Here is an 18,314-nt window from a genome sequence, read left to right on the forward strand (position 1 = left end):
CCACAAAAAATTGCGGTTTCGAAGTAAAATCACAGTTACGTAACTGTTTCAACAACCCCCCCCCCCCATATGTCACAATAAGTAACGCAAACTCAACCCTCCTCCCCCCCTTCATACGTGACGTAGCTTGTGCGACGCCTTATATCATTAACACAACTCCACTGGACAGTGTGCAGTCTATCCGTGACTTGGGTTTCATTATCGATTTCAAGCTCCGCTTCAACCAACACATCTCCGCCATCACCGCTAAAGCTTTTTCGATCCTCGGATTCATTCGCCGCAATGCTTTACAGTTTACTGACGTGTACGCGCCTAAGGCACTATACTGTGCTTTAGTACGCAGTGTTCTGGAGTACGCTGCTCCCATATGGGCCCCGTACCATACCTCTCAGGTTATTCGCATTGAGCGAGTTCAAAAATGTTTTTTGCGTTTTGCTCTTCGTTACCTACCGTGGAATGATCCTATACATCTGCCCGACTACCCGCAAGGCGACTAAAACTTCAACGATTTTTCGTTTTCGACTTCCTAACGAACAATATTGACTGCTCAGACCTTCTCCTGCTAATTTAAATAAATGTTCATCAGCGCCACTTGCGATACTGGACAATGATCTCCATATCAGGACACAGGACAAGCTATGGCTACAACAATCCGCTCAGTTCCTGCCTAAGAGGATTCAACGACGTCTGGGATTTCTTTGATTTTACCTTGATCAAAAAATAGTTTTAAAAATAGGATTAAAAATATAGCATAAGACAAACCAGTCTGTACAATGAGATCGAAGACGACGAACAAATAAACAATAACTCCATCATAAGTAAAGCAAATAGTATGCTGGGCTTTATTAAGTGGTTCAGCCACAATTTTCAAAACCCGTACACTATCAAACCATTGTATATTACATATGTTAGACCTATTGTAGAATATGCCAAATCTCATATGGAATCCTAATGGTGCCGCACACGAAGAACGTGTAGAATCAGTCCAAAAATAATTCCGTCTATACGCGCTTCGCAACATGAATTGGACTGCATTTCCTCTGCCATTGCTTTATTGCTCTTTTAAGCGCCGTTCTTGCGGAACGGAATGCCACTCGACGATCTTTCCTTTCTTCGTCGGTTCGCGCACGTTGAATCCTTCTTCTCGCTTGAAGATACGCTCTGCGGAGGTCCGCTATCGCGTCGGTCCACCAGTAGACTGGTGGCCTTCCATGCCTAGGCTGGCGGTTCCTAGGCATGGTGGCGTCACACGCCCGCGAAAGTATGGCAACAAGTTGATCAGCGCTCGGGTGATGAATTCTGCTCGCCTCATGTTCTCGTCTAATTGCTTCCGCAAATACCTCTGCATTGAAGTGTGATATCCTCCACCCGCGGGGAGCTGGAGTGTTAATTCTACTCGCCGCATGTGGTCTCGTTTTACGGTCTACACTATAACAGACCGCCAGGTGGTCGCTATGAGTGTAGCTATCGTCTACCCTCCAGTTCGTGATCAATCCTGGACTACAGAACGTCATATCGATGATCGACTCCGCGCCGTTTCTACTGAAGGTGCTATTCACGCCGACGTCCGACCTCTGGTTTGTGCGTCGACTTTCTCACTTAGTTGCCCATGCGTTGAAGTCGCCCGCCACTACCAACGGTGATAGACCGATCAGCTCCACGGTGGCTCGATCGATCATCCTTGCGAACTGCTCGGTATACCAACGAGGTGGAGCATAGCAGCTGCAGTAGTACACTCCGTTCACCTTGGCAACCGTGTATCCTTCGTTTGAGGTTGACACTACCTCCTGAATCGGGAACCTGCTCGTCGTCCATATTGCCGCCATACCGGACCCGTGCGAAATCCAGTTACCGTTTCCGGAAGGAATACGGTAGGGGTCCGAGATTATGGCGATGTCCGAAAACGATTCAGTGACTGCTTGGTATAGCAGTTGCTGAGCCGCGAAGGAGTGGTTCAAATTTAGCTGTGTCACTTTCACGCTCGTGGCTTGCTAGTCGGCTTACCGGCCGTGCACCTCGCGCCTCCCATTATGTGCTTTTCGTCACGCTTTCTGGCGCACGCCAAGCACTTCGGGGGCTCTTCGCTGTCTGCATTTCTGGTTTGCAGCGACGCACCGCCTACATAGGGAGCTCCTGTCAGGTCCCTTGCAACTAAAGGACTTGTGTCCTCGCACGAAGCATCGAAAGCAGACCTACGGCGGCTGGTAGACGCTGAGTGGGCCCATTGACCAGCCCATTTTGAGCTTCGCTACCTTTAGCGCCTGGTTTCCGTCCACCGACGGAAGCCTGATAGTGACGGTCTGGGACCCTACTGGGCCTTTGCGCAGTTGAATTGCCTCTGATGCCACAACCACTCCGTACTGCTCCTTGAGGGCATCCACGACTTCGCATGCCTCGGTGACCTTGTCCAGGTATTTAACTTGTAGGGTTACCTGCGACGTGAGTGCCCGAGCCTGCATTCCATCTCCAAGCGCCTTTTGGGCCAATGCCCGATAGGCTTGGCCCTTGTTTTTGGCTTCTTTGCGAAGCTCAACCATCATTTCTCCCTTGCGGGATCGGCGGATGCTACGCACATCTGCTCCCGGATCTTTGAGCTTCGCATCGCCTCTCATTGCCTGAAGGACTTCCGAGTGCTTTGACTCTTCTGTCTTAAGGATCAGTGCGTCGCCCTTATTCTCAACTTTCTTCGTCGCAGGATTTGTAACCACTTTTTGGATCCTACTCCTTCCCGGAACCGTTACCCACGGGTTACCTGGAGCCGTGGGCGTTGTTTGCGCCACTCCTTCGCCGGTCTGAGAGCTGTTTGCTTCGTTCGTACTTCGTTGTATTGCTGCGAGTTTTCGCAAACTCGATTATAGCATCGAGCTGCTCAGACAGGAATACTACCCTCGGTAGCGGGTCCCGCTGTCTTCCGACCGCCTTTAATATCTGTGGACCAGCCACCGCGATGTCTTGCGTAGACTCGGTAGGCGTACCTTTACCGCCTTCACTTCACTTCGACCTTCACTGCATCCGTCTCCACCTTCCTCAGCGGAGACCGCTGGATGCCACCTTGCGCAAATGGGTTATCCAACCCATCTGCGCCCATCTCTAGAATTTTATTTGTCTGCATTTTTGTTTAATGGGTCCCCCTAACAGCCGCTATCCTTATCTAAAATGGAGTAGTCACCTATATGGTCCCAAGGTAGTCTATGCCGGAGCAGTGGGGCCATGGGTTGGGGCGGCTGCAATAGCGCCTTATGGGCAACTATAACACCCTCGACCGGCGCAAGTCAGGAAAAGACATCTGATCCTACTCCTGCCTGGTTCCCACCAGGCAATGGATTCGGAACGTACTGGAAGGCCTGCCAGGTTTTACGGGACGGAGACCCTGCACCGGTTGTAATCTCGCCGTTGTTACACGACATTACTAGAGAGCTCGGTGCAGGTGCCAGCCCAAAATCGTGGTACGAAAACGAAATCCAACTCGTATCCTATAGCGATGCGACCAGTTGCCGTAATTGGCAATATTACTGGCATCAGCCCTCCAAATGTTCGGGTCTTTACACATCCCCCGAACTAGGTTGTACGGAGTGGTGTCTGGCCCGCTCACTACCATCATGTCACTCCGTGCATGCACAAAACGGGGGCACACGAAGAAGATATGCTCAGCAGTCTCTTCCGCGTCCACGCACTCAGAACAATTGAGGGACCCCGCATGCCCGAATCTGTGTAGCAACCATGGCCTGACAGAATCTGTGTCAAGTGGAAGTTAACTTCTCCATGGCGTCTTCCGACCCATCCGGATACGTCCGGAATAAGTCGATGCTTCCATCTACCCTTCGCGGAGTCGGACCATTCCTGCTGCCATCTGATCATCGATAATAATCTTCTGGTACCTAGTATGCTTCTTGTGTCACGTTGATCGAAGCATCCTACGTTCTCCTTAATGGCTATGCTGATAGGCATCATGGCGGACAGAACGCAGATTGCGTCGTATGAAACTGTACGATACGCACTCACAACCCTCAGGCACATGAGCCTGTAGGTACTTTCCAGTTTACGACGATAACTGTTAGTACCTAGCGCTTTGGACCACACTGGCCCACCATACCTAAGTATGGACGAAACCACGCTGGCAAGAAGTTTACGCTTGCTGCCATACACCGCTGAGCTATTCGACATCATTCGTAATAGTCCTGCAACGGCCATTGAAGCCCTCTTACAGGCATAGTCGACGTGACTTGGGAACTTTAGTTTCAACACTCCGTCATACATGACATTCCACAACACCGGGCCCAGGATGGAACCTTGCGATACCCCTGCGGTGATTGGGCGCATTTCTGACCCTCCTCCGTGTTGTAAACTAGTACTCGATTCTGGAAATAATTTTCCAAAACTTGTACAACGATACCGGTACGTGGATGCTCCTGAGCGCGAGCGCTATGGAGTTCCAACTGGCACTGTGGAACGCATTCCTCACGTCGACCGTAACGAGCACGCAGTAGCGAATGCCCCAAATCTTACGCGGAAGTGCTGCCTCTGCCGTCTTGGTGACAGAGAGAATGGCATCCAGCGTGGACCTACCTTTCCGGAAGCCGAACTGGTTACTTGCCAGAGCGTTTACATCCTCTGTGTATTTCACCAGTCTGTTGAGGATGATCCTCTCAAGTACCTTGCCCGCAGTGTCCAGCAGACAGATAGGTCTGTATGCCGATGGGTACCTTGGCGATTTCTCGGCCTTCGGCAATAAGACCAACCTCTGTCACTTCCACCACTCCGGAAGGAAGCAGTCATCCAGGCACTTCTGCATGACTGCTCGAAATAGGTCAGGGACCACTTTTATGGCCGTCTTGATGGCCAAGTTCAGGATTCCATCCGGTCCCGGTGCCTTGCTCACCCTTAGGGAGTTGGCGATCACGTTGAGTTCCTCATTTGTAATCCCTACCTCCTCCACAACCTTGACACGGCTGCTGTAGCGCACGGATTGGATGTCCGGCTGTGGTCTGTGTCTGAGATACTGGAACGTCGGACGTGAGACTCGGCAGCCGAAGGTCAAGGATTTGGCTTGTGGCGTGGAAAGAGTCCCTCGATGATACGTTACGACGCCACCATGCCTAGGACTCGCCAACCTAGGAATGGTAAGTCACCGGTATACTGGTGAACCGACGCGATATCGGACCACCGTAGCGCGTGCCTCTGTGCAAGACGGATGTTGCAACGTGCTCGTACCGATGTACAGAGAGTAGAGCGCCGTGTAGCATTCGGATCTGCGAGATCGGCGCTTATGAGTGCGAGGGTATGTGCGAGTGCCAATACGAATCCACGCTGGATGCTATTCTCTCTGTAACCAAGACGGCAGAGGTAGCACTTCAGCGTGAGATTTGGGGCATTCCCTATTGCGCAATCGTCATGCTAAACGTGAAGAATGCATTCCATTGCGCTTGTTGGGACTCCATAGCGCTCGCGCTTAGGAGCATCCACGTACTGGTGTCGTTGTACAAGATTTTGGAAAATTATTTCCATAATCGAGTCCATTTTTACAACACGGAGGAGGGTCAGAAGTGCGTCCCAATCACCGCAGGGGTGCCGCAAGGTTCCATCCTGGGCCCGGTGTTGTGGAATGTCATGTATGACGGGGTGTTGAAACTTAAGTTCCCTGTAGGGGCTGTGATCGTCGGTTTCGCAGACATCACACTTGAGGTCTACGGCGTGTCTATCGGAGAGGTCGAGTTGACGGCCGCGCACTGCATACGTTAAGTCGAAGACTGGATGCACTCTGGGAAACTAGAGTTATCGCACCATAAAACGGAGGTTACGATTGTGAACAAGCGTAAATTAGAGCATCAGCCGGTGGTCAGTGTCGGTGACTGCACCATTACCTCTAGGCGATCCTTGAAGCTCTTAGGGGTTATGGTTGACGATAAGCTCACATTTAAAAGTCACGTCGACTACGCCTGTAAGAGGGCTTCAACGGCCGTTGCAGGACTATCTCGAATGATGTCGAATAGCTCAGCGGTATATGGCAGCAAGCGTAAACTTCTTGCCAGCGTGGTTTCGACCATACTTAGGTATGGTGGGCCAGTGTGGTCCAAAGCGTTAGGTACCAACAGTCATCGTCGTAAACTGGAAAGTACCTACAGGCTCATGTGCCTGAGGGTTGTGAGCGCGTACCGTACAGTGTCATACGACGCAATTTGCGTCCTTTCCGGCATGATGCCTATCAGCATAGCCATTAAAGAGGACGTAGAATGCTTCGATCAACGTGACACAAGAAGCATACGAGGCACCAGAATACTGGCCTGAATAGGCTGCTCTGCTAGAGGTAAGTGCTAAAAAGCACGACTGGCCCTCTCCCTGAAGTAATGCCTAACGGCGGTACCGAGGGGACCAAGGGCTTTAGCTGTCCAGCTTAAGGTTGCTCAGCATGGGTAAAAGCAGGCACCAGAAGGTCATTCTCGATGATCAGATGGCAGCAAGAATGGTCCAACTCCAACGCATCGACCTATTCCGGACGTATCCGGATGAGTCGAGAGGCGCCATGGAGAAGTTAACTTCCACTTGACACAGATTCTGTCAAGTCATGGTTGCTTCAGACAGTATGTACACAGATTCGGGCATGCGGGGTCCCCCATGTGTCCCGAGTGCGTGGATGCGGAAGAGACTGCTTAGCATGTCTTCTTCGTGTGTCCTCGTTTTGCGCATGCGCGGAGCGACATGATGGTAGTGAGCGGGCCAGACACCACTCCGTACAACCTAGTTCGGAGGATTTGTAAAGACCCGAACATTTGGAGGGCGGTTTACGCAGCCGCCGCCCAAGTTGTTTTAGAGATGCAACACAGATGACAGGTTGACCACCGACAAACCAGTGTTAGCTTACGGTCAGTTTCCAGGTTAGTTAGCTATGTTAGCAAAGAGACCTAAAGAACCTAGAACCATGTGTTTTTTTATTCGAACGAGTATATAGCGGAGCGATTCCCGTTTGCTTCCTATCGCAACGAAAGCAGAGAAGTGAATGAATCAGTTGTTACGCGGTAAAAATCATTGAAAAGAAATAGCAATTATCTTCCGCAGTAAAATCGGTCCTACCATTATTTGAAAACTACTTACTTGTCAATATCAGGCGTACGACCAAGCTGGAAGGCCAAATCAAAAAGTGTTTTGTAATCATTACTTAACTTCAGTGTGTCTATTAAAACGGTCACACATTTTGAAAGATGTACTGCAAAACTTCCTGGTCTATCGAAGTCTGAAGATGGAATGCGCCAAATACCCTGGAAAAAGTGTATGTTATGAAACGTTCAATTACAAAATTGGTCATGATTTTACGTTGAAAAAATTATTGTTTCGTCTCTCCGAAAATAATCCTGTTATTTCATTTCCGAGAGTAGTTCTATAAGATCCAAGCATAAGCTCACGACATCGTTCAAGAGATCTGGTACAACCTGGAGCGTACATATAGTGGTATGCTAAACGATAGATTGACTTGAAATGCTCGGGAAAACGTGTTATACACTCCTCCAAATTTTTTATACAGTCTCTATATATAGCGTCTCGAACATTGACGTGTGAGCTCTGAAATGGTAAGTTGAAAATTAATAAATTATAAATTAGTTATAAAAATAGCAAAAACCCCGAAAATAGCAGTAAACCTCGCTGTGACGTGAGAGTTATAAAAACAACAGCCAGCCAGCTCTCTACTGAGTCAATAAACGTGTATTACGTGCGAAAAGTGTGAAAGCGATACAAAATAGCTACTTAGCGAGGCCAAGTTACACGTCTTGCGGTGCACAGTGGGGCGACTTCATACAAAGGCTGGTCAAGCAAAAAAAGTTTCGATAAATGCGACAGAAACACAATTCATTAAGTACGTAATCCAATTTTTAATGATTTTTTGACACTCTTCCCCTTATTTTTTTATTAAAATAATACTATGATCTTTAACCACAAGCAACGCTGCTGGGCTTCTTCCTCACTGAAAAAGATAACGTAGTTTTTGAAGACCCCTCAAATAAACCAATTTTTTTTAATAAAATTTAAAAAAAATTAGGAAATACAAACTAATTACAAATCAAAGCAAGCATCATCTTCCTCGTATTTTTCATCGTCTTCATAACTGTGTTCAAATTCATCATCAGCTCTCCTTGATTGAACAATTGTTTCTTCAATAGAAGTACGACTTCATCTGGAAGTTTTTTACAATTACTTTTCACCTTTTCAAAAAAAGTGTTAACTACTGGATCTTTGGAAAACATAATATAATTGAATTTATCATGATAAGTATTTTTTCGACTATTTTTGCGAGTGAAATGTTCTAGGGCATATTAGTTTATTTAGTTACTCTTCTCTTGAGCCTCTTCGGTCATTCTTCCTTTAGATAGTATTGCGGTTTGATTATTATTGCTGACCTGATGAAACATCGATTTGGTCTAACCCGATTTTTTTTCTTGGTGGCTTCATACTGGGTTTTGAACCCAGATTTTCATCAGCGCTTGAATCCCAGCCGATATGAAACATAAATCATGCACTCAAAGCAACGTATCCAACCAAGAAGCGAAGATATTCCGTTATTCAAGAAATCTTCGTTTACGTTCAATATCCGCAGCTTTTCAATGTTGGTAAACTCCAATATTTTAGCTTTACAAGCAAAACAGCGTTGAGCATAAATTGAATTTGTTAAAGCTTTGACGCATTTTCATCTATTATTGTAAGAAAAGAAAATAAACAATGCCAACTTGTACCGTCTGCCGGGGTGAGATTGTGCCAAAAAAGGATACATTTTTGTTCCTTAGCTTGTAATGTACACATTTAGGCAATGAGTTTGATCCAAATCACGTCAATGCACACTTAAATGTTTAGTTAACGACTGCCGCAAATAAGGTTAAGTTACAATAAACTATAATTTTGCTAAAATTAAATGAACTTTGGCCTAATCTCATCCCTTCTATAGGGTGAGATTGTGCCAAAAACAAAAAGTTGACTTCAACACCTGGAAAATGAACAGTAGTGTATTTACGAATAATTCACATGAATAACATGATAAAACAGTAAATATAGGGTCGACCATAAACAACGTGGACTATTAAGGGGCTGTAGGGGGTTGACCAGAAACTACGTTTCATATGAATTGTAGAAAAATGTATGACTGGATCAAATCGATATCTGGAGTAACCAGTTATGAGAACGTGGCCTATAGACAGTCTCTATGCACATAGTGGCGTCTCCAGGTAACTTAGGAAGAGAAAACTTCAGGACATATGGCTTGAGAAGACTTTTCGTTTCACTTGTTATATGTCATTGACCACTGTATATTCCATTGGAGATCTCAAAAACGCTGGAAATGTACCCACAACCCTCCTTCCTCACTGAAAAAGTCATCAGTTAATATAGAATAGGTGAAAAAAGTTTGTTATATTCCATAAATAATATCGGTCATTGTAAATTTCCATCCAACAGTTGTTAGCTACTGTTCTCAAGCTTTTAGTCATTATTTTAAATAATACCTTGGCTAGACAACACACCCTATGTAAACAATGCAATTGTTTTGGTGTATACTGATATAATTTTGTCGTAAATATGAATTCCGTACATTGTACCGTTCATCATAGCTTGGCACAATCTCACCCCAAAAGGGCTCGAAAAGTGTACAGTTTGGAAAAACATTATTTTCTGAGCCAACACGAATTTAATGCATAATATTTCCTCAACACATTCAAGACGACATCCTAACGTAGCAACTGAGCAGTAAGTTGATGAGATTTCTTGAACGGGTTGGTTTGCTTTGGACATTTTTGGATAACGTTATTTGCGCATGTTTTTCACCCTGTACTTTGAAACATTATTTAAGTGAAACAGTCACTGATATTATCTATATTTTATTTGAAGTTGTGAATAAATATGTCACGTTTCATAAAGCGTTGAATTTGAGGTAGTAGGTTCTAGAAATCTCAAGTAATTTAACATACAAACATTTCCCGTTTTGGCTCAATCTAACCCCCGTGAGTAATCTCACCCCGGCAGACGGTACCCGTAAAAACCCGGGACGGAACTTGTTTTTTGAAAATGCTCGTTCTCAGCACTGGAACGGCCGATTTGGAAAAAGTTGGACTTTTATTCAAGGGGAATAGTTGCTCACCCCGGCAGACGGTACCCGTAAAAACCCGGGACGGAACTTGTTTTTTGAAAATGCTCGTTCTCAGCACTGGAACGACCGATTTGGAAAAAGTTGGACTTTTATTCAAGGGGAATAGTTGCTCTAAGTTTTGGTGAAGATGCCACCCCTCTGGACCCCTATCCGTTTTCGTGAGAAGCAAAAATGTCTGTGTTTTTTCTAATTTTTCAAACAAATTGAGCAAACACTGGGAATTTTCATACGGATCAATTGCTCCATGTATCAAATCATGTCAGGTGGATGGAATATGGTATGTAAGAGTGAATTTTGGAGTTTCTAAATTATTTCAGTACAAAATCACAAAACTACGTATTTTCATAGAAATTCAAACAAGAAAATCGTTCTTCAAATTTTAAGCTCTACATTTTTGAAGAAAGGTCTTTTGAATCAATATGCGATGAAATATTTATTTTAGCATGCAAATATTTTGAGAAAAACGAGTTTGAATTCACTAAAGTACGTATTTTCATGGAAACCTGATTTTCTCTGTCTCCCACAGTAGGTTTCAACTTGGCTCTCCAATTTTCAAGTTATATATTTCTAGAGTAACGTCTTCTGAATCCAAAGATGCTGAAAGATTTATTCTAGCATGCACAGATTTAGAGAAAAACGAGTTTGGATTCACTAAAGTACGAGTTCTTATGAAAACTTGAAAGGTATAGCAATCACTGGAAAAACCGAAGGTATAAAAGTGGTCCCAATGGCCGAATGTCATATACCACTCGACTCCTTTCGACGAACTGAGCATTTTCTGTATGTATGTATGTGTGTATGTGTGTGTGTGTATGTGCAACTTTTTTTCTCACTCACTTTTCTCTGAGATGCCTGGACCGATTTTCATAAAATTAATTGCAAATAAATACAGTAAAGTTCTTTTTTACACGATTTTACATACCGTGCAAAAAGAAACCGTGTAAAAAAACCGCGTTATTTGGAAAAACGTCGTAAAAAAACCGCGTTATTTGGAAAAACGTCGTAAAAAAGAACCGTGTAAAATAAAACCGTGTAAAAATGAAACTGTGTAAAAAACAGCCTACTATAGTCTGTTACCGTTACTGTAACTTACTGTAACAATTTTTAGCGAAGACGAAAAATCGTGCAAAAAAAACCGTGTAAAATAAAACCGCGTTATTTGAGAAAACGACGTAAAAAAAATCGCGTTATTTGGAAAATCGTCGTAAAAAAGAATCGTGTAAAATAAAACCGTGTAAAAAAAAATCGTGTAAAAAAAGACTTTACTGTAGTCTAGTTGCGCCATTTTTTTCTGTGTGGTCTCATCACTGCGACCAGAGCTTATATCTATTGTGATATTGCCCAGGTGTTTTCTGTACTCCGCACTTCATATTATTAGCGGTAACACTATTGAAGTAAGTGATACGCTTATCATTCATACAGTGCTTGTGTGTAATTACCTTTCCGTTTCACGCTTACTGCTCTACTATACCGAGCCTCTGTCCATCCCAACAATATCGCCTAGTTACAATTCCCTGGAGAGAACTTTCATATGTTACTCACACCAGTTTTATTATAATAGGGACTTATTTTTGTTAGAAGGAGAGTCAGCAGGGGCACTGTAGAATCCAGATTGAAGGAAGGGTACGTGGTGGGGAGCCTGAGAACAAACCCATGCTTAAAGTCCTTTGACAACCAAATGGTCTGATTCTACTAAGATTCGAACCCGCGACCACTCGCTCACCAAAGCGGACTCTGTAACCTTGCGACTACGTTGCGCCATTGGTCGCTATTGAATTTCATTGTAATCGGATTTTTAGGTTAGAGGTTATGTATCAAAATGTAAAAGAAACCACATAACCGATTTCAATGAAACTGGTTTCAAATGATCGGGCTGTCTTCAAAACCCTTAACTTTTAAATTTCGTTATGATTGAACATATGGTTCAAAAGTTATGTAAAGAAAAGTTATCCTGAGGTTTTTTAAACTCACTTTTTTGTCAGAGATGGCTGAACCGATTTTCACAAAATTAGTGTCAAATGAAAGGTATAGTTGCCCCATAGGTTGCTAATGAATTTCATTGTAATCGGATTGTAACTTTCTCCGTTGTTTATAAAAATGTGAAATCACATAATGAAAGTAAACATATTGACTTTCTCCCAACGATCACTGTCTAATTAAAAGGTAGAAAAGTGATCCAAATGGCCGAATGTCATACACTATATGACTCAGGTCGACGAATCGAGCATTTTCTGCATGTATGCATGTATAGGTGTATATGTTTGTATGTGCACCTTTTTTCGCACTCACTTTTCTCAGAGATGGTCTGACCGATTCGTTCTATCTTGGTGTCAAATGAAGGGTCTATTTGCCGCTTAGGTTGCTATTGAATTTCATTGTAATCAAACTTTTAGTTTTGGCGCTGCGTCAGAATGTAAAAATCGCTCTCATATCTCAGAAGCATGAACATAGTTGAATTTAAATTAATGGGCTTTTAAACCCTTAAACAATGAATTTCATAATGTTTAAACATGTGGTTTGAAAGTTATAGAAAGAAACGTAACCCGCAGACTGTTTAAAACTATAGCTACGATAAAAATATGTGGCCTCAACATCATTTAAATTTGATATTGTACTATTTCAATGTTTGCGGCCTTGCTCAGGATTGAAGTTGAAATAAAAATACATTTCTATCATTTCACTTTTTGCCTTTCTCTTAGAAAGGTATAGCAATCACTGCAAAAACTAAAGGTATAAAAGTGCTCAAAAGGGCCGAATGCCGTATATCACTCGACTCAGTTCGACGAGCTGAGTATTTTCTGTATATGTGTGTTTGTGTGTGTAACGCTCTCCCAATCTTACTCGATTTTCTCAGAGATGGCTGAACCGATGTCAATGAAATTAATTGCAAATGAAAGGTCTATTAGCCCTTTAAGACCCTATTGAATTTTATTGTAATCTGATTTCTAGTTTAGAGGTTATGTATCAAAAAGTAAAAATCACGAAACATCAATACTTCATAAACTACACAACCGATTTGAACAAAATTTACCTGAAAAACTTTTGAATTTTATGGAGATTGAACATTCTGTGGTTCAGAAGTTATGGAAAGGAACGTGTTCTGGAGACTATTTAATCTTACTCATGTTTCTCAGAGATGGCTGGACCGATTTTCATAAAATCAGTGTCATATGGAAGGTCTTGTTGCCCCATAAGACCCTATCGTTTTTTTTTTTGCAAACGGATTATTACTTTGCCTGTTATGTTTAAAATGTGAAATCCAGCTATGAAATAAAACATATTCCGAAGACTACTTGGACTCACTCACTTTCCTCAGAGATGGTTGAACCGATTTTCACAAAATTCGCATGAAAGGTCTAGCTGCCTCATAAAACCCTATTGAATTTTGCTGTAATCGGAATGTAACTTCGTCTGTAATGTATCGACATGTGAAAATCACGAAACTTCTTTATCTTAGAAACTACACAACCGATTTGAACAATATTGATATCAGATGAACGGGCTGGTTAAGAGTTAACTGATGAATTATGATTGAACGCGTGGTTTCAAAGTTTGGCTGCCCTATTTTTTCATTTGATTGTAATTAAACTTAAGCAACCGTTATGTATTAAATTGTTAAAACAACAAAAGTCTATTATCTCAAGTATTACACGACTTATTTGAACATAACTAGTGTCTCCCAGATGGTCTCGAGGTACGATGCTGGCCTAACAAGCCAGTCGTCGTAGGTTCGAGCCTCGGCTCGGGAGAGACTGTTAGTGTCAGTAGGATCGTGGCGCTAGCCCCGCAATTGTCCTGTACACTAAACAGGCGGCTGCGAAGTCTGTGTATAATAAAAACAGAAGGTCAAGTTCCGAATCGGAATGTAGCACCAAGGCTTTACTTTAGTGTCATACAAACGAGTCATATCTCAAACTTACAAATAACAAACTTCATAACAATTTGATTTGCTGTCCAAAAGTTTTGGAAAGAAAAGAAATTCAAAGACTATTCAACACTATACCTGCTTTGATAAATATATATGGCCTCAACGTTCCCGGTTCGTGATTAAATTGTTCGAAATTAAGAGTAATTTATTTTATTTCGCTATTTCTTAAGTACTGACATTACGTCAAATTTCATACTTTATATTTCAATTACAACATCAATATTTTAGAACCCTTAGAGTGAATATAAATACCTTTATTGGATTTAAGCATTCATGTGCATTCAAATGTTCTAATATGAAGGATATGAAGTGGTTTAACATGGCAATACATAAAATCAACAGTTTCTTTGCGAAATCGGTGATTTTATCTCACCAATGTAACTCTGACTTTATATATATATATATATATATATATATATATATATATATATATATATATATATATATATATATATATATATATATATATATATATATATATATATATATATATATATATATATATATATATATATATATAATTAACTTTGAGTGATGGGTCCACTTCAATTTTTTCGATTTTTTGATAATTCCTCTTAGGTACTAATGGAGGTTTCGCGTAAGAATTCATAAGTCTTACATCGGGGTGGATAGAGTCTTGTTTGTAATTCCTTGGTTGCCTTTGAGGGTGTTTATACGCCGCGGGAAATTTTTCTTTCCTTCTCTCCACGGCGTTATCATAGTCTTGGGCTATCTGATACGCTTGGAGCAAATCTTTCGGTCTCCCGCTTCTTGTATAAATACCTATGTTCTCCTCGAGCCCATCGATGAAGGCGTTTCGAATAGACACCTCTAGGACCCTCATAATAGCGGCTTCGTGTCCAGCGTTATCTGGATCAAAGTGAATATTAGCATTAATGTCTGCGAAAAGACCTTCAACCTCGTGATAGTAATCATCGAGTGTTCTGTCTTTTTGCTTTAGATATGGGATACTTCCGGTAAGCGTGGAAAGATCACGCTTATCGCCAAAGTAAGATTTTAGTGTTTCCTTAATGTTTTCCCACACTAAGAGAGTGTGGTTTTTCATAAGGGCTTCATTAGCCTTGTCCGTTATTTTATTTCTAATTTGGCTTAACCAGATTTGATACGATTCGGTGTGTTTTACATTAACATAAAGAGCAAGCACTCTGTCCACTGAATCAATCCAAGTGGCAAGTAGCTTGGCATCCCCATTATAATTGGGTAATTGCTTGATGGTGTCAGGGATTTGACTTTCCCTCAAGCATTTCTCGATTTCATTGTGATGCCGCCCTTGCCCTTGCAATTGGGCGATTTGATTATCCCTAATTTGCATTTCACGCATCAGATCTTCCATCTGCTGTTGCAGAGCATTGATCTGCTGCGCAGCATGGTTTTGCTCCAGAAGTTGCGCGATTTGCGCATCTCTTTCGTTTAATTGCCGTACAGCTTCTTCCAGCTGTAGCTGCAATGCATTTTCATTGTTCATTTTTCTATTTTTATCAAACTCCTGCTGTCTATTCATACAGAAGAATCAAGTGAAAATTTCGAATTGTTCTGTTGTTAAAAAAATTTTATACTTTTTTCTGTATCGATTTATGATACCAGAATTGAAGTTAGATTATAAAATCCGTATCGATTTTCGATACTCAAAATTTTATGCTAAGTTCAATAGGCTGAGTAAATTTTTATACACACTTTTTCACTGAGTTCACTTTTCTAACGTAAAATATAATTGAGTTCGCTCATCTGATTTTTTTTTACCGATCGATTTTCTTTCGATCGAGTTTGACCTATTGGGGTGGGTAGTTCCTTTCCTGCTCCGTGTCCGCTCCGTGTAATTCCCTCACTAATTCGCGATATCCGCTCGCAAACGCACTAATTTGCTAAGGAAAACTAACTCACCGACACTTGGAGCAAGCCTTAATCGACTGCGCCAGTTAAAGGAATGTGAATTACCGTTATGAGAAGAGAAGCGACTCAACTGCCTGCACAACACAGAATGATCTTTATTTTTCATCTCTTCCAATATTTAAGAAAGTCTATTTAAGAAAGGTCCTATCCTAATCGCTATTCTGTCATCCTACCACATGTGGTTCCATACCCGTGCCATACGTGTTCGTTCGTGTTAGTTTACTGTCGCTGGTTTCCGTTTGGTACTTCAGATTGTTTACGGCTGGTCTGATGTTTATATTGTTTTGGATCGCGTTGTTCGTCAATCCAGGCAAGGTTTTCCATAACTTATATATATATATATATATATATATATATATATATATATATATATATATATATATATATATATATATATATATATATATATATATATATATATATATATATATATATATATATATATATATATATAAAATTAAATTAAATTAAATTAAAATTAAAAATAGCATGACTTTGCTTAGAGTCGGAAAAAGAAAAGTAAAAATGATTGTGACGCAAGTCGATGTTGCTGCTGGTAGAGATGGCAACTTACTGGCACGTTTCTATCTCTCACACTGAGAAGTCATTCCAACTTCCACTGAGGGTGTTGAAACAATAGCCAGCTATAAATAATAGTCTCTACTGAGTAAATGTACGAAGTGCGAGAATTGGATAAGCGATACAAAACTCGATTCTAGAACTACGTCTTTAACGTTCTGCGGTGGTGTAACGGGAACACATCTGACCGGAGATTGGAAGTTGTGGGTTCGAGTCCCACCTGCTGAACTATATTTTTCGTAGTTTCTACAATCATATTTTCAGTTAGTTTAATTTTCTATCTTCATTACTACATTTACTCCTTAAATTAAAATTAAAAATAGCATGACTTTGCTTAGAGTCGGAAAAAGAAAAGTAAAAATGTTTGTGATGCAAGTCGATGTTGCTCCTGGTAGAGATGGCAACTTACTGGCACGTTTCTATCTCTTCTGCGGTGGTGTAACGGGAACACATCTGACCGGAGATTGGAAGTTGTGGGTTCGAGTCCCACCTGCTGAACTATATTTTGCGTAGTTTCTACAATCATATTTTCAGTTAGTTTAATTTTCTATCTTCATTACTACATTCACTCCTTAAATTAAAATTAAAAATAGCATGACTTTGCTTAGAGTCGGAAAAAGAAAAGTAAAAATGTTTGTGACGCAAGTCGATGTTGCTGCTGGTAGAGATGGCAACTTACTGGCACGTTTCTATCTCTCACACTGAGAAGTCATTCCAACTTCCACTGAGGGTGTTGAAACAATAGCCAGCTATAAATAATAGTTTCTACTGAGTAAATGTACGAAGTGCGAGAATTGGATAAGCGATACAAAACTCGATTCTAGAACTACGTCTTTAACGTTCTGCGGTGGTGTAACGGGAACACATCTGACCGGAGATTGGAAGTTGTGGGTTCGAGTCCCACCTGCTGAACTATATTTTTCGTAGTTTCTACAATCATATTTTCAGTTAGTTTAATTTTCTATCTTTATTACTACATTTACTCCTTAAATTAAAATTAAAAATAGCATGACTTTGCTTAGAGTCGGAAAAAGAAAAGTTTATATATATATATATATATATATATATATATATATATATATATATATATATATATATATATATATATATATATATATATATATATATATATATATATATATATATATATATATATATATATATATATATATATATATATATATATATATATATATATATATAATATATATATATATATATATATATATATATATATATATATATATATACTCTCTGAACGTTCCCGGCGATGCTCGGGATCAAAAGTTTCAAAATTAGAAATCATTTTTTATGATTCATTGCATTATTAGCACAGCTCACTTCAAAAATATTTCACATCTTATACGTCCATCATCTTTTTAAGTATTTTAACATTCTGAGAACGCACAGAACGGAAATACGGATTTGGGGAGGTTTTACAGAAACTGCAAGTCGCCGTTTCAGGTTTCAAAATGACATATGTAGTTTGGAAGTTTCGGAAGTATTGAACTGGTTGGCCAAATACCACTTTAGGTTATTTTCCTGAAACCAGAAGTCATTATTTTGGAAAATGTTGTGTGGGGTCATCACAGTTCCGAATATACCACACTCGGGTGATAACCGGATATTCGTCAATCGTTCACAGTAAAACCTCTTGTTATGTAACTTTCAGAAGAAAGAAATCAAAGTAAGAAGAATTTAGCGTAACTATTCATGCTTAGTTCTCCTCTATAATCATATCAAAAGAGATAACATTTGAATTCTTGTAACGAA

The 18,314-nt window shown here is 41.1% G+C and overlaps 1 protein-coding gene across 2 annotated transcripts in view; it reads right to left on the reverse strand.

Annotated features, from left to right (window-relative positions):
• LOC129727093 (calcineurin-binding protein cabin-1-like) overlaps positions 1–18,314 on the reverse strand; it is a 667,482-nt gene that overhangs the window by 208,931 nt on the left and 440,237 nt on the right. For both annotated transcript variants that reach the window (XM_055684544.1, XM_055684543.1), the window contains 2 exons: positions 7,309–7,554; positions 7,090–7,253 (listed from right to left, as the gene is read on the reverse strand). In XM_055684544.1, coding sequence (XP_055540519.1) covers positions 7,090–7,253; positions 7,309–7,554 — 410 coding nt within the window. The remainder of the gene's footprint in view (positions 1–7,089; positions 7,254–7,308; positions 7,555–18,314) is intronic.

The sequence above is a fragment of the Wyeomyia smithii genome, chromosome 3, assembly GCF_029784165.1.
Source record: "Wyeomyia smithii strain HCP4-BCI-WySm-NY-G18 chromosome 3, ASM2978416v1, whole genome shotgun sequence".
Lineage (NCBI taxonomy): Eukaryota > Metazoa > Arthropoda > Insecta > Diptera > Culicidae > Wyeomyia > Wyeomyia smithii.